General features: G+C 37.6%; 2 protein-coding genes across 4 annotated transcripts in view; one reads left to right on the plus strand and one right to left on the minus strand.

Annotated features, from left to right (window-relative positions):
* map4k6 (mitogen-activated protein kinase kinase kinase kinase 6) overlaps nt 1-1041 on the minus strand; it is a 39086-nt gene extending 38045 nt beyond the window's left edge. The window contains exon 1 of one of the 3 annotated variants that reach the window (XM_051677449.1): nt 820-1037. In XM_051677449.1, the coding sequence (XP_051533409.1) occupies nt 820-912 (93 nt within the window). In that variant the 5' untranslated portion in view covers nt 913-1037. Of the gene's footprint in view, nt 1-819 lie in introns of all 3 variants that reach the window. The other 2 variants (XM_051677450.1, XM_051677448.1) reach the window with 2 other exon arrangements.
* A 7330-nt stretch (nt 1042-8371) lies between these two features.
* rnf145b (ring finger protein 145b) overlaps nt 8372-22444 on the plus strand; it is a 43480-nt gene continuing 29407 nt past the window's right edge. Inside the window, exons 1-2 of the mRNA XM_051677458.1 lie at nt 8372-8539; nt 17623-17840. Of these exons, the coding sequence (XP_051533418.1) occupies nt 17657-17840 (184 nt within the window). The 5' untranslated portion in view covers nt 8372-8539; nt 17623-17656. The remainder of the gene's footprint in view (nt 8540-17622; nt 17841-22444) is intronic.

The following is a 22444-nucleotide window of genomic DNA, read 5'->3' on the forward strand; positions in this document are numbered from 1 at the left end:
CAATGATTAATGTTTGTTCAGGCAGAGTGGCAATGATGGTCAGTCCACACATATAGGGCACAAGGTCATAGCCGGAATGTCAACAATACAGTGCAACAGAAATGTTGCACACTGTATACTAGGTTTATGATTTGCTTCCTCATATGCAAATATTTGAGCATATCATTTTCACACCCTGGTATTTTTGTTGTGCCTGTTGGACAGTGTGCCATTATGATCAGTTAAATTCATAGAAAGGGACAAATATTGTACATACAGTAAAAGAGATAATAAATATGAAAATTGCATGCAAGCCGAATTGCACAGAGAATGATGCATGCAGGACTGCATGTTTCTAATGGTGGGAATTGCAGAGTTCAACACTTATATGAGCCCCATGGGGGGTTCCTGCACATCAAAACCATTGAGGTGAGAAAACTGAAGTCATAGTGGAGTAACTTGGTCAGAGCACACTCATTCACTGAAATTGGTATTAAGTGGTTCCTTCAATGCATTAATGCTAAGCAAAAATTTACCATGGCAACAATAGTTTAGCTAAAATACTATAGGTGATATTTATTTTACTTTGGTAAAACTGTGACAACTTGATATTAGCCCCATATTAACTCATTATGATTTTAAAGTATTAACAATAATTGCATAAAATATCATATCATGGCATGATGTGGTTACGGTCAGTTTTAGAAAGGGATTACGTCAAACAAAAGAGCTTCAGCATCCCATATAAAGCCATTATTCATTTATTTGTTGAAGTATTTTTCAGAGTTACTGTATATGCATGGAAATCATTTCCGAATATACTTTGTTCCGTTGTCTTACCTTAAACACATCTCCATATGTCCCGCTGCCGATGCGGTGTATCAGTTCATAGTCATCGAGCGGATCCGTGTGCGACACGCCGATCGCGTCCATGGCAGAGCGGCATTAATCTGTTTTCTCACGGTCCTGAATCAACTGCGGCTCATGCTCATGTCACTCACCACTTCCTCAACATCCCCGTAACAAGTGAACTACACTGAACATGGCAGCAATAGCAGCGATGCATCTCTGTACGCAGCAGAAAGGGGGCGTTCACTAAGAACGTGTCCTTACGTTCAAAAACACCTCAGAACGCAGTAGTCTCGCGACGCGTTTTGTTTTTTGTTTTTTTTGTTTTTTTTCTTAAACCGTGACACGAAATTGCAAATATAAAGGCTGAAAATCTTTATGATATCGCGCTTTTAGTTTCATATCATAGATATCTGGGAGCAGGCTTGCCTTTCAGTGACACTGTCCTTCACTAACTTCAGCTGTTGCATTTTATGGTATTTAGATTTAGATATAGGCTTAAAATATAGGGTAGACCAAATACAGTTACTACTGACCCGAATAAACATGCAGTCTTTTCACGTGAGATGCCTTTATCTGTCTACCAACAAAATAAATGTCAAAAGCCTGCATATATTGTTTCTAATTAGGATGTGAAGACAAGGAGCACGTTTGTTACAACAGTCCTTATGTTGGGTTACTGTTGTAACACTCATTTGTTAGGGGGTAAATAAGGCATTAGGCCTAACTTAAGTGAAATATACAGACACGTTGCTTGAATGTATATTCTAACATATCAGTTCCCAGATAGCACATGTGCATCTCTGAGATGTCTGTTTTAGATCTTTTCATCTGGAAAGCACCTCAAACTAATTAACATCTGCTAAACATCTTAAAAACATCAGATTAACAAACATTTTAAATCATAAACATCTCAAAGACATCTGCTGAATGTCTTGTTGACACCCGAGACATACTAATTGGCATACGTCTTCTAGGTGTATTGCACATGAGCAAACAACGTTAAACATACTGTTTGTCTTCCAGATGTAAACACACACATAAAATAGGCATGTGGGTGGTACATATGTGTGCTGCCAGGGCTGTAACTCCTCTCTTGGTTTTCCTGACCTTGATAGGAGGCATTTTGTGGCATGCACACACATACAAACAAACAAAATACACATTTATAATAATATGTTTGGACAAAATTGACTAATATCCTCATATAAATCTATCTATCATCTGTCCGTCCATCCGTCTGTCAATCTATCTATCTATATGTCTATCTATCTATCTGTCTGTCTGTCTGTCTATCTATCTAGATTTGTCTGTCTGGTTTTCTACCAATTCATTCATTCATTCATTTTTTGTCTGGCTTACTTATCGAAGCTTTCTGAGCTAACAAAGCTGTAGAAGGATCATTTGCTATAATGTTTCTAATGGCATGGGTACAGTTGTAAGTAACACAGTGCTACATCTTTCCCCACTGACCACCTTGCATGTTTGCTTGATTTTCTCAGTGACCTTGCATCCTAGCATGTCACAAAATATGTTAATTTAGGTAGACAAATTAATATTTACAACAAGAAAAGTTTACTTTCATGATCAGACAGAAATAATGATTTATTCACAATGAAAGAGAAGTAAGGAAATGAAAAATGTTGCATCAGTGTGGACTACATCCTTTAAATTCCCCATGAGAGGAGACTAATATGAATGTGCAGTTACTGATAATGACAGTTCAAACTTGCATGTGAAGGGAAGTATTCACAGAACTGTACTCGGTCTACCCTACATCTATTTTTTTATTATTGATTAAAATAGGCTGAGAAATTAAGTAAAATTATAAAATTAAATACAATTAATTACCCTCAACTTGAAAAAATCTGTGGAGGTCAGGCCTCTTTTCTTTTTAACATTTAGCTAATTAGTCTATATTTAAATAATGATTTTAGGAAACGTTTATAGAGGTGATATGATATGGTGCCAGTATTAGCGGTTGTCTATGGAAGCGTGTTTGCTAAATCATAATAAAGATATACTAAGTCATAATTATTAGATTCAATATCATACTTTCAGAGATAAAAATCATAATTATGAGATTAAAAAAACCCAAATGGTAAGATAGTAAGTCAGAATTTTGACATGTCATAATTATGAGTATAAAAAGTCATAATTGTGAGATATAAAGTTATAATTTTTACATGTCATAATTATATGATACTATGATTATGAGATAAACGAAGTCATTAAAATGAGATATTAAGTCATAATTATGAAATAAAGACAAAATTATGAAATAGTAAGTCATAACTGTGAGATAAGTCAACAATATTAGATAGTAAGTCAAAATTATGAGATACTGTAATAATTATGGCTTTTTATCTCATAATTTAGATTTTTATGTAACAATTTTGACTTTCAATTTTATAATTATTGCTTACTATCTCATAATTTTTACCTTTTTATGTCATACGTATGCCGAGTATCTCATTATTATGACTTTTATTCTTATCATTTTGACTTTTTTATATCATAGTTATGACTTTTTATGTCATAAATTTGACATGAATCTAATAATTATGACTTTTACAGTTTTTCTCAGTTGCTTTGGTACATTTCTCAGATCACAACTGAAATTCTCAAAACTATAAACAACACATCATCTAGTCACTCATAAGAGCAATTTCTCATTCTTTTGAACAAATTGCCAATGCTTTGGTACATTCATGCAATTGATTATGTACAATTGTCTGCTGTTTCCTACATTATCAACAGTCTTACTCCCAAAACATCTAGACATTAGTTCACTGCATAAGTCATTAAATGCAAAATGGTTGAACCAGTTGTCATACATGATTTGTTTGGTTTTCTATACATTTCCATTATACTTTTTTTTGTAAATGTGTCCTGAATTGATGAATTGCTCTCATGTGAATCTTGACTTTCACTGATGAAGGGGGATGTGTGAAGCGTTAGATCACCAATGATCAACCAGCTCTCTAAAATAGATCAGAGGAAGCTACCTCAGGTTCGCTCATCAACATCCCTCAAGAAACACATGAAGCATATATAGACAGAGCACAACACATTTTTACAATTTCTGACAATGGAAGAACAACAAGGAAACGAACAGGGTCAACAGCTGGGAAGAAGAAGAAGAAGAAGAAGAGGAGGAGTAGTAAGGATGCCTGGTGGGAGGCAAAACAAAGGAAGAGGTAGAAGAGGCCAAGGACATAGGCACGTTTCCGATGAAATAAGGGCCACTACTGTGGACCATGTTCTCAGTCATGGCCTTACAATGGCTGAGGCTAGTCAAAGGGTGCAGCCAAATGTTGGGAGAACAACTGTGTCCTCAATCATTCAAACAGATCACTCAATCAAGAACAGGTATGAAATCCAACAATGTGCACTGTGCTGTAATACTGTATACTTACTGTAATGCTTAATATTACAGTAGTCCACTTGCATTTTACAGTAAATATACTTTATACAGTAACATACTGTAACACACATGTATACATATATACAGTGTATGCATATTTGCACAGTAACATATTTTTTCCCCTTTGTGCTGTAAAATAGTCGTCTTTTTCATCTGTATCGCAATGACATTGTACTGTAATTTGTTGACAGATCAACAGCGTAAATGTGAATCCTGTCCAATCTCTTGCAATCAATATCCCACATATTCCCTCATTTTCTTCAAACTAATGTGTGCGTATGGCTCGAAGAGTTGTAGTTCGCGAGCGCCATCTACAGGCTTGTCGGAGTCAAATGTGCAACAGTTGTGCAGCTCCACAAACCCGGAAGAGGATTCGGCAAGTGTTCCCTCTGGATTTTCCTATGGGTTTTTTGAATTTCTAAGTAAAATAAGGTCTGTGGTAAACATTACTTGACGGTACGTGGACGTTTCTTTCTACAACTAAATTATACAGTCATGCCTCAAAACGTGAAATGTTGAAGCCGCATTGAATTAAATAATTAAAAAATACGGTATCTTCAAAATTGACATATGAAAAAGGTGTTATGGTAAAATAAAAACCTCCACGTATCGTCAAGTAATGTTTCCCACAGACGTTATTTACAGTTTTTCCTCAATTGATTTGGCACATTTACTGAAACAAACTTGCTGTCAAAACGCGAGGTACAATCCTCACGTCACATGGTACATTCAGCACACCACTCTGTGACCTGCAAAATATGATTACTCAAAAGAATTAACTCATGTTTCAAATGTAAATAAATAAATCAATGAATAAATCACTGTCATCAAAACAAAACGTTCCTTTATCATTGCCTAGACCAAGACAAAGACATCTTGTCAAATGACAGTGTGATAGTTACCCACCATGTAATATTGTCCAATTAATAACAATGTATATGTAGGCAGCTGAATAGTATTGATGTCAAAAAGTCATGGTACACACACTATACTTTCAAAACATTTATTCAAACATTTCTCATCATTGTATGTATCACACTTTACAGCCAACCGAAAATACGTAAAGAAAGCTTGTACAGAAAAAAAAAAAAAAAAACCCCACACACATAGCAAAATTCAGGAACTACAATATGTGCAAGAAAAAAATAATATGCTGCAAGTTCATCAACCTCATGGGTCTTCCAATCTCTCCTCTGTCTGGCCACAACATTTCATCTACATCACACCTGATTTCCTCCCTATCAATGCAACGAAGGAAGAATATTTTGGCATGATGCAGCCACCCCCTACAACAATCTGCTGTGATATCCTCACAACCAGCATCCATTGCACCCAGTAAGGACAACTGGTCATGAGGACGGTGATCATAGACTTTCCATCTCCATGCAGAAAAGAACTCCTCAATGGGATTTAGGAATGGGGAGTATGGTGGGAGAAACTCCATCAACGCCATCCTCTCCAAACACCCCACCACCTGTTCCCTTGACCCCATTCCTTCTCACCTTCTCCAGGCCATCTCTCCATCCATCCTACCTGCACTCACACACATAATTAACACATCTCTGCTTATAGGCACTTTTCCCACTACATTTAAGCAGTCTCGAGTAACCCCGCTGCTGAAGAAATCCGCACTTAACCCCACACAAATAGAACACTACAGACCAGTCTCTCTCATCCCATTCATGGCAAAAAACACTTGAAAGGGCAGTTTTCAATCAAATCTCTGCCTATCTCTCACAGAACAAGCTGCTGGATGACAATCAGTCAGGCTTCAAAAGTGGACACTCCACCGAGACTGCCCTGTTGTCTGTCACTGAGTCGCTGAGACAGGCGAAAGCTGAATCCAGATCATCCGTCCTGATTCTGTTGGACCTTTCTGCAGCCTTTGACACAGTCAACCATCAGATCTTACTTTCCAACCCTCTTCGCTTGGCATCACAGGAACTGTCCTTGACTGGTTTAATTCCTATCTCTCAGGTAGGTCCTTCAAGGTTGCCTGGAGAGGTGAGGTATCCAAGCCACATCAGCTACTTACTGGGGTACCTCAGGGATCAGTGCTTGGGCCACTTCTCTTCTCTATATACACAACATCACTGGGACCCATCATTCAGGCACACGGTTTCTCTTAACACTGCTACGCTGATGACACACAGCTCTACTTGTCTTTCCAGCCCAATGACACCACAGTGACTGCTCGAATCTTTGCCTGCCTGGCAGACATCTCGGCCTGGATGAAGGAACACCACCTGCAACTCAACCCAGCTAAGACTGAACTCCTTGTCTTTCCAGCCAACCCTGCTGTTGAACACAACATCACCGTGCAGCTGGGTGCAACTACAGTAACGCCTTCCAAAACTGTCAGAAATCTAGGGGTAACCATCAAAAACAAATTAAATTTCACAGACCACATCTCAAAGACCGCAAGATCATGTAGATTTACACTGTACAATTTCAGGAAGATAAGACCCTTCCTCTCTGAACATGCCACACAACTGCTTGTTCAGTCACTTGTCATAACTAGACTGGACTACTGTAATGCTCTCATTGCAGGCCTCCCTGCATGTGCAATTAGACCCCTGCAAATGATCCAGAATGCAGCAGCACATCTGGTCTTTAATGAACCAAAGAAAGCGCATGTTACATCACTCCTTGTCTCTCTCCACTGGCTGCCGGTTAATGCACGTATCAAATTCAAGGCTCTGATGCCGGCATACAGAACAGTCACTGGGGCTGCTCCAGCATACCTAAAATCATTTCTGCAGAGGTACGCGCCCACTAGAAGCCTGCGGTCGGCTAAGGAACGTTGCCTTGCTGTACTAACACAAAGAGGCACCAAAAAACTTTCCCGGATTTTCGGCTTCATCATACCACGTTGGTGGAATGACCTTCCCAACTCCATCTGTGAAGCTGACTCACTTTCTGTCTTCAAAAAACAACTAAAAACACATCTTTTCCATGAGCACTTAACCAGTCACTAATTTAATTAAAAAATATTGACCATATTACAAATTTCAAGTTCTTGTTGAGCGGTAAAAAGGGATCTTCTGCCACCACCATGGGGCAGACGCTCAATCCTAGACAGAAAATACAGCACAGTAAAGTCAACATATTCTACATAAATTCTGAGACATGCATTTGCTAAGTTTACTGGAATACCAGTGTGAAGGAATATTGGCAGTACAATATTTGATTACCCGTTTTCTCTCCTGAATGTCTGGACTGTTGACTACACCGTGGACCGGCCCAGATTAGGCTGCACTCTCCGACCAGCCTCTGTCATACTTAGGCCATGGTCGATGACATGGTCTATAATTGCTGCCCATATCTTTCTCTGTGCCTTTGCCTTTCTCTGGCTCTTCCTTGTCCTCTGTGCCCCCCTCTCCCTCTTCCCCTCCCCATACCCATACCACCCCGCACTCTAATGCCCCTTCCTCTTGTATGAGCAGGCTCTTGCCTCTTTGTCTCCTGCCTGCTCCATATTCCACAGCTGTGAAATTCAGTCTTACCCTTGCAGTATAAATGTGTTTGAGAACTGATAGGTTATGAGTTTCACCTGTCAGCTAAATTGGACAGCATTTGCATTTGGTTGCTCTAAATTGTGAGGAAACTGAATTGTTCCCCATCTAGCCTAAGTCTATCCATCTGACAACTATTACAACAATTCCACATAACTATTATGTATCTAATATACGTATGTGTGACAGGTTATTGTGATTGTTGGTTGTTCTATTTAGCATGTAGGGATTTACACAATGAACATGTGTATAATTGCATTTGAGAGTAATATCATTCAATAGCAAATGAATGCAAACTATTTTGATCTGCAAGGCTTACTGAATGCATTTTGTGCCAAAGCAATTATAAATAACTATAGTCATGTGAACAAATGACCTAATGTTCATATAGTTAGTCATATAGTTTGACGAATTTTAACAGTCATTCGAGGATTGTGCCAAAGCGATTGAGAAAAACTAACTCATGAGTTCAAAACCCCCCTAGGAAAATCCCGAAGGAACCCATGGCGGATTCTCTTGGATTCGTGATCAGATGTGCGCCCTCTAGCGACCATATACTGCTCCTCAAAACCACGCACGCGCAGAGCAAACTCTAACACTGTGTGTAATGGCTGCCTGAAGGAGTAAAAGAATATAGGCGCTTAGCCTGCTCTTATAATTTTACCATAACAAAAGAATAACGTCAAGACGTCTGAGTTAAAATGGTTTATATTCATCCAGAAACACAGCCTCTGACGAAATCTAACAGCGTGAAGTGAACAGACAACATGTAAGTATATTTATATTGTAATTATCGAGGCGTTTTCAAGGGAAGAACTGGAACAGTTTAGCAAAGCTACTATTAGCTGACCTGATGATTTAACTCCTCATATTTGACAAAATTGCCTTTATAACATTATTTAATAGTGTTATAAGAGCCGTGAGGATAATAAATGAAAGTTCACTTAACCTTTAACAGTAACGAGCTCATCCAGTCAGCGCAAAGGCTGCACAACCAGTCTATATCAAATTACTCTTCAGAGTTACATTTTAACCTGTATTTAGTGCTTTTCTCACTATAATATTATGTCTGAATCCTTCATCCCTTTAATATTTGTCCATCTTACTATGTTTTAACTGCGACTGCTGGTGTTGATGTGTCGGGGTTATTGGAGTTCAATCACGTTTAACTAAACAAACACTAAAGTAACTCATCCACATACGTTTAAATATGGGAAATACAACATTATATCATGATAGCATGATTATCTCGCTTTTTTGCTGTGAATAAAGCAGAAAGTTATGCAAGTGATTAGTGTTTTTTTCTCTCTCTCCATCTGGTGGTAATAAGAGATGTAGTAGTGTTGTGTTCTTTCACTTTAAGAAAGTATCTTAATACCATGTAGATGCATGTTTTACCATGCAGCATTGTGGTGGTATTGCCGTGTTTTTTATTTATTTATTTAAATGGACATTTACCATGGTATTACAAGATTAACATATTTGTTTTTATTTGACATGGTACCATTGTTATACCACACACACACACACACACACACACACACACACACACGGTACTGTGCAAAAGTCTTAGGCACATAAGATGTTTCACAAAAGCATTTGTCTTAAGATAGTTATGTATATCTTCAGCTATAGTGTGTCAATAGGAAATATAAATGTTAGACTCCCAAACATTACATTTGCAAATAGAAAAGATTAGAATAGAAGAACAGGGAGCCCTGCAACAGATGGCATGGCCCCCACAAAGCCCCCCACTGAACATCGTGTCAGTCTGAGATTACATAAAGAGACAGAAGCAGCTGAGACAGCCGAAATAGACAGAAGAACTGTGGGGAATTCTCCAAGAAGCTTGGAACATCCTATCTGCCGACAACCAAGAAAAACTGTGTCCAGGTGTATCTAGGAGAATTGGGGCTGTTTTAAAGGCAAAGGTGGTCACACCAAATATTGATTTAGATTTTTTTTATATTTTCTGGAATTTGTATGACATTAAGTGATAAATGAAAACTATTTATGTCATTATTTTTGAAGCCATCCTCACTATGAAACATTTTTCACAAGTGCCTAAAACTTTTGCACAGTACTGTATATACACTGGCGGTTTGGAATAATGTAAAGATTTTGCTCTTATGGAAAGAAATTGGTACTTTTATTCACCAAAGTGGCATTCAACTGAACTCAAATGTATAGTCAGGACATTAATAATGTGAAAAATTACTATTACAATTTGAAAAAAATGTTCAGAACTTCATAAACTACTTCAAAGAGTTCTCATAAAAAAATCCACCATTCTAGCTGTCAGTTTGTCCAGATACTCAGGTGACATTTCACCCCATGCTTCCTGTAGTACTTGTCATAGATGTGGCTGTCTTTTCGGCACTTCTCACACACCTTACAGTCTAGCTGATCCCACAAAAGCTCGATGGGGTTAAGATCCATAACATTCTTTTCCAATTATCTGTTGTCCAATGTCTGTGTTTCTTTGCCCACTCTAACCTTTTCTTTTTCTGTTTCAAAAGTGTTTATTTCTTTGCAATTCTTCCAATAAGGCCTGCACCCCTGAGTCTTCTCTTTACTGTTGTACATGAAACTGGTGTTGAGCAAGTAGAATTCAATGAAGCTGTCAGCTGAGGACATGTGAGGCGTCTATTTCTCAAACTAGAGACTCTGATGTACTTATCCTCTTGTTTAGTTGTACATCTGGCCTTCCACATCTCTTTCTGTGCTTGTTAGAGCCTGTTGTTCTTTGTCTTTGAAGACCTTTGTATGAAATCTTAATTTTTTTGGCAATTTCAAGCATTGTATAGCCTTCATTCGTCAAAACAGTTATTGACTGACGAGTTTCTAGAGAAAGCGTTTTTTTTTTTTTTTTTTTTTGCCATTTTTGACCTAATATTGACCTTAAGACATGCCAGTCTATTGCATAAACACAAAGACAATGTTAAGCTTCATTTAACGAACCAAATAACTTTCAACTGTGTTTGACATAATGGCAAGTGATTTTCTAGTACCAAATTAGCAATTTATCATGATTACTCAAGGATAAGGTGTGAGAGTGATGGCTGCTGGAAATGGGGCCTGTCTAGATTTGATCAAATATGACTATTTTTGAATAGTGATGGTGCTGTTTTTTACATCAATAATGTCCTGGCTATACTTTGTGATCAGTTGAATGCCACTTTGGTGAATTATTTTTCAAGGAAACGCATGGCTATAAAGTAGTTCCAGGTTTTGACCGCATAATGGTTCCATATCACTTTGTCAAATTATTTCACTTATTTCAAAGAGCCCTACAGGCTACCACAACAAAATAACAAATTAAAACAAAGTCATTGGTTAAAGTAAATTGGTTAGGAACGTCAAAACAATGTCTAAAATATCCTATATTCTTTTCAATTTCGGTTAAAAATAGCCCTCGCGCTCGCTCCATCTCCCCCTCACTTACACACAATTTGCCTTTGTAATACTGTGGTTGTATGGTAATACTGTGGTTTTACTATAGTGATACCATTTTTGAAGTACCTTTATTGCTATGTAAATACCTTGTATTTGCATATGGTATTCATTTAATACAGTTGTGCAGTTTTAGAATGGTTACAGTATTTGTAAATATTTTTTTATAAAACATTCATTTAAATATATTTCTTAAGTTATATAACATATAGGCCTATAGCTATTATATTAATGCAATATCACATGAGTAAGAGTGCTGTATGTCCATATATCAGCACAGCTGTGATTTGGCTGTAGGCACAAGGCTACAGGCAATCACAGATGTGCTGATATATGGACAAAACAGCATGATTGTGAGTGTGATATTGCTTTTATACAGCAGTTCAACTAACAAGTAAATAAATAAGTCTGATCCAAGTAATTCACTTGCACGGATCAGGATCTGCCTTTGCTAGTTCAAAAGATGTGCCCAAGCCTCCATCACTAATTCAAAAGTGTCACTTCAGAACTAGTAATGACAGCTTTGGCTGTATCTTACAGTTTATTGGGAAAACAAGGGCGTAAAATATCTACGGATAGACAAGACATGGTGGACGCCTGTTTCATTTTTGTATATTTCTTGAGGAACTCTTATTTTGACACCGACACAAAGCGTTCTTTCCTATGCTATGATGAAAGTTTACATGTTTGATTACTCCATTTGTCGTGACTCTAATCTGTGATCGGCAGTAATGCTGATGCTGTTAGATTATTTCTCAGCTGTAGTGTAATAGTAATCCAAGCGATCATGGAGTGAGAGACAAGCCGATAACTTCAGTGCAATGCTCTGACTGACAGCACAGTTTTTCAACGTCACTTCAACTTGCTTATATCAAATTAAAGACAGTATTTTGTTGCCACCTGCTGGCTGAAATCTTTAACGTCACAGAGATGAATCAAAAACACCACATCTTGCTGCAACACATTTGTACTATTAGTGTGGTACGGCATGTACATAAGTGGAGTGATACAAACAGTGAAGCATCCCAGTGCTGATATGACTCCTTTATCAGAACTCCTGGAATGCCTCTCGTCAAATCAGATTCAAGAACATGAACTAACTGTTGTATAAAAAATAAAAATAAATTTTCTAGCAAGTTCACTTATAATAAACACATTTATTTATATATATATATATATATATATATATATATATATATATATATATATATATATATACAGGTGCATCTCAATAAATTAGAATGTCGTGGAAAAGTTCATTTATTTCAGTAATTCAACTCAAATTGTGAAACTCATGTATTAAATAAATTCAATGCAAACAGACTGAAGTAGTTTAAGTCTTTGGTTCTTTTAATTGTGATGATTTTGGCTCACATTTAACAAAAACCCACCAATTCACTATCTCAAAAAATTAGAATATGGTGACATGCCAATCAGCTAATCAACTCAAAACATCTGCAAAGGTTTCCTGAGCCTTCAAAATGGTCTCTCAGTTTGGTTCACTAGGCTACACAATCATGGGGAAGACTGCTGATCTGACAGTTGTCCAGAAGACAATCATTGACACCCTTCACAAGGAGGGTAAGCCACAAACATTCATTGCCAAAGAAGCTGGCTGTTCACAGAGTGCTGTATCCAAGCATGTTAACAGAAAGTTGAGTGGAAGGAAAAAGTGTGGAAGAAAAAGATGCACAACCAACCGAGAGAACCGCAGCCTTATGATTGTCAAGCAAAATCGATTCAAGAATTTGGGTGAAGTTCACAAGGAATGGACTGAGGCTGGGGTCAAGGCATCAAGAGCCACCACACACAGACGTGTCAAGGAATTTGGCTACAGTTGTCGTATTCCTCTTGTTAAGCCACTCCAGAACCACAGACAACATCAGAGGCGTCTTACCTGGGCTAAGGAGAAGAAGAACTGGACTGTTGCCCAGTGGTCCAAAGTCCTCTTTTCAGATGAGAGCAAGTTTTGTATTTCATTTGGAAACCAAGGTCCTAGAGTCTGGAGGAAGGGTGGAGAAGCTCATAGCCCAAGTTGCTTGAAGTCCAGTGTTAAGTTTCCACAGTTTGTGATGATTTGGGGTGCAATGTCATCTGCTGGTGTTGGTCCATTGTGTTTTTTGAAAACCAAATTCACTGCACCCGTTTACCAAGAAATTTTGGAGCACTTCATGCTTCCTTCTGCTGACCAGCTTTTTAAAGATGCTGATTTCATTTTCCAGCAGGATTTGGCACCTGCCCACACTGCCAAAAGCACCAAAAGTTGGTTAAATGACCATGGTGTTGGTGTGCTTGACTGGCCAGCAAACTCACCAGACCTGAACCCCATAGAGAATCTATGGGGTATTGTCAAGAGGAAAATGAGAAACGAGAGACCAAAAAATGCAGATGAGCTGAAGGCCACTGTCAAAGAAACCTGGGCTTCCATACCACCTCAGCAGTGCCACAAACTGATCACCTCCATGCCACGCCGAATTGAGGCAGTAATTAAAGCAAAAGGAGCCCCTACCAAGTATTGAGTACATATACAGTAAATTAACATACTTTCCAGAAGGCCAACAATTCACTAAAAATGTTTTTTTTATTGGTCTTATGATGTATTCTAATTTTTTGAGATAGTAAATTGGTGGGTTTTTGTTAATGTGAGCCAAAATCATCACAATGAAAAGAACCAAAGACTTAAACTACTTCAGTCTGTGTGCATTGAATTTATTTAATACATGAGTTTCACAATTTGAGTTGAATTACTGAAATAAATGAACTTTTCCACGACATTCTAATTTATTGAGATGCACCTGTGTATATATATATATATATATATATATATATATATCTCAAATTAAATGTCTTTTTTTATAAAATTATTTAACTTATTGAAATATTAGTGCTTTCAGTCGATGAAAATTTTAAGTAGCGATTAATTGCTTGATTTTCAATAGTTAATCACGATTTATCACTGATTTTGAAAGTGCTGAAATTTCACTGTTTATATTTTGATTCCTGTCAAAATGCATTTAGTTCCTTCTTAGACAAGAAAAGGATATGTAGCCTTCCAAAGTAGATGGATATAAATGCGCTAAAATAGCACTAATTCCAGTAACATTAGTCTTGTGGGAGGTTAAAGAAATTAAAATATCTATTCCCCATAGTTTGCATTTTCATTGCAATAGGCATTACATTTCTTAAACCCTCATCCTCCACAATAATAATAGTGGCTATCCACTGGTGTTGTCAAAAGTATCTGTACTTCGGTACCAAATTGGTACTAAAATAAAAAAAGATGTCAAGATACCAGTGTTCCTCTAGTACCGGTAGTACCGAGCACCAACTCAATTAGGTCCCAGCTCTGACTGCCACACGACTGCTTTTAAATGCTCACGCTTATTTGAGCGTATGCGTTGTTACTGCTTTGACACTGAAATGCACAATCAAATTAAAATCGCGATATGTACTCGTGTGATTATTAAACCCCTAAAGGCTGCAGTCTTAGTCTGCATTCGAGCTGTGTGAAGCAGACCGCTCATGTACACTCAAAACTCCAGACATTGAGAATCATTCACGTTGTATGAGATGACAAAGCAGAGCGTTAATCCACCATGAAGCACATGTAGACTAATTAATTTAATTAATTAATTTAATTTTAAATAATTAATTATATTTATTTATCACACATTATACATTTGCACATATACAGTGAAATTCTTTTTTTCACATATCCCAGCTAAGCTGGGGTCAGAGTGCAGGGTCAGCCATGATACGGCGCCCCTGGAGCAGACAGGGTCAGGGGCCTTGCTCAAGGGCCCAACAGTGGCAACTTGGCAGTGCTGGGGCTTGAACCCCCGACCTTCTGATCAGTAACCCAGAGCCTTAGCCGCTGAGCCACCACTGCACTGACTATATATTTATACTGTAGAATTAAAAACATAGTATTTGCGCTTTAACGATCACACTGGGCCATGTAGTGAACTGTTTATCTATCAGAAGAAATAAGCTTCCGGCAAAACCACAAGTCAAAATAAAAGCACGATTCAAAATAAAAGCTTGATGCCTGAAATTGAAGATATTGCAGCAGAAATATATTATAACTGTATAGTAAAATGTAATATTCACTGTAGTAATAATAATAAAATAAAAAATTAAGCAATATGTCAAGCAAGAGTGCTGTTGTACTGAATAAAATGTTGTTAATGCAGTGGTGTGTTCTTAGTAATTGTTCTATTTTTTACTTGTTAAAGGTTTTTAATTGTTTTAAGAATTAATTTTATTATGCACTTTGGATGATGAAATTAAATTAAACTTGAAAACATGTAATTCTAGAAAATTAATAAAAAACAAAAACAAAGTAAAAAAAGGATTTGGGAAAAAATAAAAATTTAATTAGGGCCCTACTTAAAAACACTTAAGCAATGTATACTTAATTGAGAAACACTTGAAGGAAACATGCATTTCTTTTAATTTATTATTTACATTGAAATGTAACTTTAAATTGGCTAAAGGAGTGTTTTCAACAACACATTTCCATATTAGCATATTTTCACCATGATATCACAGGTATCTTTACCGACTACTGTCATTTTGGTATCGTGATAACACTACAATCCACTTTGCTACAGCAATTGTGAAGTTGCATTTACATGATTTTTCCACTTTGTCTGGAACGTGATGCTGGGAAAATGCTGATGCTTCACTTCAAATCAAATCAAAATCAAATCACTTCACTTCAGCGGGTTATGTGAATGATGCTTATCACAAGTCTCATCTAGGTTTGTTTTGTACAAAAATTGCAGTTATTTGTCCATCAATTGATTGAGACGGAATTGCTGTTGTGTGTGTTTGTGGTGTGTGTGTGCGTCAGTGTAATGACCCCGGACACAGCACAAAGGTTCCGCCCTAATCCAACCAGTGTTCAGCACTCACACAAAGCTGAATAAAATGTCTGAATCTGAGGTGAAAATTGTTATATACGTTAATCGTGATTAAGAAAAATAACGCATCAAACATTTAAAATTATTTGCATGTGTTAACGCTTTAATTTTGACAGCTCTAAATGTGTGTCTGTATACAGTGTAGTGTTGTCAAAAGTACCGGCACATCGGTACAAAGTCGATACTAAAATAAAGATGTGACGATACCAGTGTTTCTGCAGTAACGGTAGTACCAAGCACCGACTCAATCCGGTACCAGCGCGCAATATGACTGAAACGCTAGTGTTTAAAAATGCTCATTTTTAACGCGTGCTCTGTTACTCCTTACACTTAAATGGACAATTAATCAAATTAAAATCGTGACATGTCCTATTGTGATTTATTAAACCGCTAAAGGCTGCAATCTTAGTGTGGAAGAGCTGCGTACTTTGTATAAATCCGAACGCTCATACATATTGAGAATCATGCATATGTTGTATCAGATGACAGAGCAGAGCACTAATCTACTGTGAACCATGCATCACTTGTAAATTCTATATATTTTTTAATTAAATCGCAGCATTTGTGCTTTAATTTCAACTCATTTATATAGCTTTTAAAACAACAGAGTTGACCAAAGTGCTTCACAGTTATAAAATGTAAAACATAACATTTCAAAATTACCACATACACAAACACTAGTAATATAAAACACAAAATACAAACACTCCAAAACTGTCCTACATTTCATTTGTCAGACTCGAAGGCCAGAGATGAGATTTCAGATGTGACTTAAGTGTTGCAAACTGTTTATCCAGAAAGTGAAGTTTCAGGCAAAAAATACACATCATAATAAAACCATGTTTCAAAATATAATACATAAAAACACATAAGCAATGCATCCTTGATTGAGAAACACTTGAAGGAAACATGGATTTCTTGTAATTTATTATTTACATTGAAAAGTAACTTTTTAAATAGGCTTAACGGGTGTGTTCAATAGCACATTGTCATATTTGTATATTTATGCTGTGGTATCGAACAGTGATATCGAGAACCGTGAAATTTCACTGGTATCTGTACCAACTTCTGAAATTTTGGTACAGTGACAACACTAATACTGTGTGTGTGTGTGTGTATACACACACACACACACACACACACATAGACACACAAATATATATGGTATTGACATATACACACAAAACATACTTGAGATATAGTTACTGTTCTTTTGGCTGTCATCAACGTACACACAAACACACTCCCACACGTTTTCTTATGAGAAGTTTTTACTGGATGTTCTATAGATGCACTATAGAGCCAAACATGCATAGACCTATCTAGTCTTTCTGCCTGAATGACTCTCACAACTTGTATTTGGAGGATTGAAATATTTTCCCATAAGCTCATTTCCGAAGATTTCAGCTGTTAAACAGTCTGTTTAATAATCACCTCTCTGTTATTCTTTATTTTAATCATGTTTCTCTCTTAGTTGAGGTTGAGGCCCGTTTCTTGCCCTGCTGGTCATGGCGATGAGGGCCCGTTTGGAGGCGGTTCTGAATGTGGGTCTGCGAATCCCCAGCATCCTGCTGCTGGAGGTGCTGTATCGCTGGGATGTCAGCTCCTTTTTCCAGAAGATCCAGAGGAGCAGCCTCAACAATAACCCCCTCTTCCAGTACAAATACATAGCTCTCTACCTGCATTATGTTGGTAGGTCCAAGCACAATGACCAGCAGTCACTTCCTGTTTATATAAAAGCACTGAATGACATTGAACTGTAAATGCTGTTTTCAGCAACTCTTAGACGTTGTTCAGAACTTTTCAAAAAATATAAAAATCTTGTGTTGAGGTATAACTGCATGGCTAGCTTGTGGTAAAAACATCAGTATTCCAGAGAATACACCTTTATTAACATGTTTTGTGTGTGCAGGGCTCTACGCTTACATTTTTGTTTAGGAGCCTTTGTGCTCTTAAGCTGAACATTTTTAGAGGGAGTTTTTATTCTGATGGTATGCTACACTATACTGTAAGGTCAGGTGTTAGATCGGCTGTTACATGCACCATTACGGCCAAATAATTTTTCACATTCATACTCAGTAATTTTCAGGTAGAGCTGGTGTGTACTTGTTTTCCTGACTGTTTAAGTGCAAGTGTCCTTTTTGCATCTTGGCTGGAGTCCTTTTGTAATGGGCCAGTGGAAACGCAGAGTCAGGTTTTGGGAAGATTTTTATGAACGGAACAGTCTAGGCTGTTAGTTATTAAAACGGCAATCAAACGATAGGAAACCTGCTATCTGTAATTAAGTGCCGATTTTGGTTTAAGATGCCTGCTTTGTTAAAGAGAAAGAAAACAACAGAAAAGGGGGGGCTACTTTTCTCAGTTCTTGCCTCTAGTTTTATTCAGATGGAATGATGAAGTATATGTTACAGCCTACATTATGACCCTTCTCTTCAGTCATGCAGTCATGAGCTAACAAGGCTTTTGTTATTGTTGTTCTTGTCAAATACCTTTAAAAACATTTAAACAGGTAATTAAAAGGATAGTTCACCCAAAAAAAGGACATTTCTGTCATCATTACTCACCCTCAAGCCTGTATAAATTATTCTTCCATGGAACACAAAAGATGTTAGGCAGAATGTTAGTCTCAGTCACCAGTGCATCTTTTTTTCGTTTTTTTCTATACAATGAAAATGAATGATGACTGAAACTAACATTCTGCCTAACAACTCCTTTTGAGTTACAATGAAGATAGAAAGTCATACAGGTTTGCAACAAGAATTCTCATGTTTGGGTGAACCATCCCTTTGAGAGTCAATACCTAGCACTTACATTTAAAAATGGCAGTTTTATGTTGACAAAATGCATTGAAAATGTTAACAGATGAGATGCTGAGAGACAACCTTGTTAAATCAGGTGTTATTTTAATACTGAAAACAGAAAATATATATATTAAAGAGATAATAATATAATGTTATTTATATTATGATAGTATTTTTATTATATAGTACATTCATAAAATATTCAGACCCCTTCATTTTTTTTTTTTCACATTGTTATGTTGCAGCCTTACGCTAAAATGCTTTATTTTTTTTCACATCAATACTTTCGCTACACCCCATACCCCATAATGACAAAGCAAATTTATTAAAAAGAAAAAACTGAAATATCATATTGGCATAAGTATTCAGACCCTTTGGTATAACACTTGAAATTTAGCTCAGGTGCATCCCATTTCTCTGGATCATCTTTGAGATGTTTCTGCACTTTGATTGGAGTCCTCCTGTGGCAAATTCTATTGATTGGACATGATTTGGAAAGGCACACACCTGTCTATATAAGGTCTCACAGCTGAAAATGCATATGAGAGCAAAAACCAAGCCATGAGGTCAAAGGAACTGCCTACAGAGCTCAGAGACAGGATTGTGTCGGCACAGATCTGGGTATGGCTACAAAACAATTTAGGCTGCATTGAAGGTTCCCGATACCACAGTGGCCTCCATAATTCTTAAATGGAAGAAGTTTGGAACAACCAGGACTCTTCCTAGAGCTGGCTGCCTGGCAAAACTGAGCAATCGGGGGAGAAGGGTCTTGGTAAGAGAGGTGACCAAGAACACGATGGTCATTCTGGTTGAGCTCCAGAGATCATGTGTGGAGATGGGAGAAACTTGCAGAAGGACAGCCATCACTACAACACTCCACCGATCTGGGCTTAATGGCAGAATGGCCAGATGGAAGACTCTCCTCAGTGCAAGACACATAAAAAGCACCTAAAAGACTCTCAGACTGTGAGAAACAAGATTCTCTGGTCTGATGAACAAAGATTGAACTGTTTGGCCTCAGTTCCAAGCGTCATGTCTGGAGGAAACCAGGCATCGCTCACCACCTGCGCAATACCATCCCAGCGGTGAAGCATGGTGGTGGTAGCATCATGCAGGGTTTTTTTTTTTTTTTTTTTTTTCAGCGGCAGGGACTGGGGGACTGGTCAGGGTTGAAAGATGAATGCAGCAAAATACAGAGATATCCTTAATGAAAACCTGGTCCAGAACGCTCAGGACCTCAGACTGGGCTGAAGGTTCACCTTCCAACAGGACAATGACCCAAAGCACACAGCCAAGACAACACAAGAGTGGCTTAGGGACAACTCTGTGAATGTGCATGAGTGGCCCAGCCAGAGCCCAGACCCAGACGAACATGTCTGGAGAGACCTGAAAATGGCTGTCAACCGACGGTTCCCATCCAACCTGACAGAGCTTGAGAGGATCTGCAGAGAAGAATGGCAGAAAATCCCCAAATCCAGGTGTGCAAAGGTTGTCGCATCATACCAAAAAAGACTTAAGGCTGTAATCACTGCCAAAGGTGCTTCAACTAAGTACTGAGTTAAGGGTCTGAATACTTATGTGATATTTCATTTATATATATATATATATATATATATATATATATATATATATATATATTTGCAAAATTATCAAAAATCTGTTTTTTTCTTTGTCATTATGGGATATGGAGTGTAGATTGATGTTTCAGTTTTTATTTAAAGCATTTTAGCATAAGGTTGCAACATAACATGAAAAAATTAAGGGGTCTGAATACTTTCTGAATGCACTGTATTGCTATAACTGTATGTATACTATTACATACTATAAAAATTGACTGAATCACAAGGCAGAAAAAATACCTGTATATGTCAGATAGAAGTGGAACTCCGAGATTATGTAATACTGTAGGTGTTTAGGCGTCTCTCTTCACCATGCAGCTGGTACATTACATAAAGTATTTTTGCTATTTCTGCCTTTCTTGTCAAGTGTGCTTCATTATGACTTATAAGGGAGTGCCACGACTAGATCGCTCCAATGTCACGCGCTTGCAATGTTGACAGCTTTGTTGATTAGCCTATAAAAAGACACTATGGTTTTATCGCATCGCTTGCTTAAGGAGATGTCATGTAACACCATTTTCACGTAGATTAACAGGTTGTTTAGAACGGTTTATACATCTGTATTGTCGTAATTTCAGTAACTATGCGTCAGAGCGCTTCCTCACTGCGTGCATGCATACTAAACTCAACGTGATGCTGAGAGCTGCATGTGAGAAAGAGAGAGGGATAGAGCTACTTGCACAGCTTCTGGAACTACAGTTTAATACAAAAACAAGATTATTAATTAGATTTTTTTTATTTGTTCATCTGTATGGATTGGTTTACTAATTCGCAGCTACATTTAAAAGAGAATAAAAGTGTGTGGGAATTCCCCACGTTATGAACATGGAACTTCAGGCCGAATTTCAGGCACCATATTACATTTATACATGTGGAAAGGACAATGATTTAGCTTGGAGTGCGAGTAGCAGAACTGTGGCCAGTGTGCTCGCTCCGGTTTGGTTATTGATTGCGGGCCATTTTCATGAGGGATTCCGATCTCACCACGTTGTTTCGTGTAAAAGTCCATGGTCATATCTCGGCCAGAAACGCTGTCACGTCTGCGTGAGTTTGAATTCTCTGCTAATAATATGATCAACCATGGAGCCCCTCTCATCTTCTGCTAGTGCTGTTGGACTTGCGCCGGCCTGGAACTGCTGTCACGTCTGCATGTGACTTTGAATTCTCCGCTGTTATGCAAGCTCATGCATGAGGCAGTGCAGTGATTGGATGGAAGCATTCCTTCTCATGAATAATGTGGAGAAAGGCTTAGAATGGAATGATGTATTAACGTACTCTTCTACCAATCACAATTCTTACATTTAGTTTTTGAACCGGAAGAACGAATTGGCTTTAAAAAAAGAAGCACTTAACCCTTAACAGTAAAAATGAGTGCTATAATTGGTTTTAGTGATGTGTAACCTGTACATATGTTAACATCTCAAAAAGTGGGTTTTGGCGTTTCGTGACCCTTATAATGCATTTTTTCGTTGGCCTTTAACAGCACATTTTAGCATTCATTTAATGCAGCTGTCTACTAGCTTTTCATTGCAAATACTACTGTGACTGCACCATTTATCAAGCACTTTGAACATGGAAACATTGCAGTTGATTCAGGACTCTTCCAATCTTTAGCCTCATCTCAAAAACGGCTTTTAGTTAAATTTAAATGGCCAAGCATCATGACATGGATGTGATTTTTATTTTTTATTTTTTTTTTTTCACCACGAAGGCATAAGATCATAACAGTGACTGCCTACTTTTTCAGTGGCCTTGGTTCCGCGAATATCTTTCCCATTCATTTTCTCCATAGAGTAAAAATAAAAATCTTAATTTAATAGTTCTAAACAGTGAACCAAATCACAACTTTTCAAACTTAAGAAAATAGATTCAGGAT

This window comes from Myxocyprinus asiaticus, chromosome 38 (assembly GCF_019703515.2).
Source record: "Myxocyprinus asiaticus isolate MX2 ecotype Aquarium Trade chromosome 38, UBuf_Myxa_2, whole genome shotgun sequence".
Classification (NCBI taxonomy): Eukaryota; Metazoa; Chordata; class Actinopteri; order Cypriniformes; family Catostomidae; genus Myxocyprinus; species Myxocyprinus asiaticus.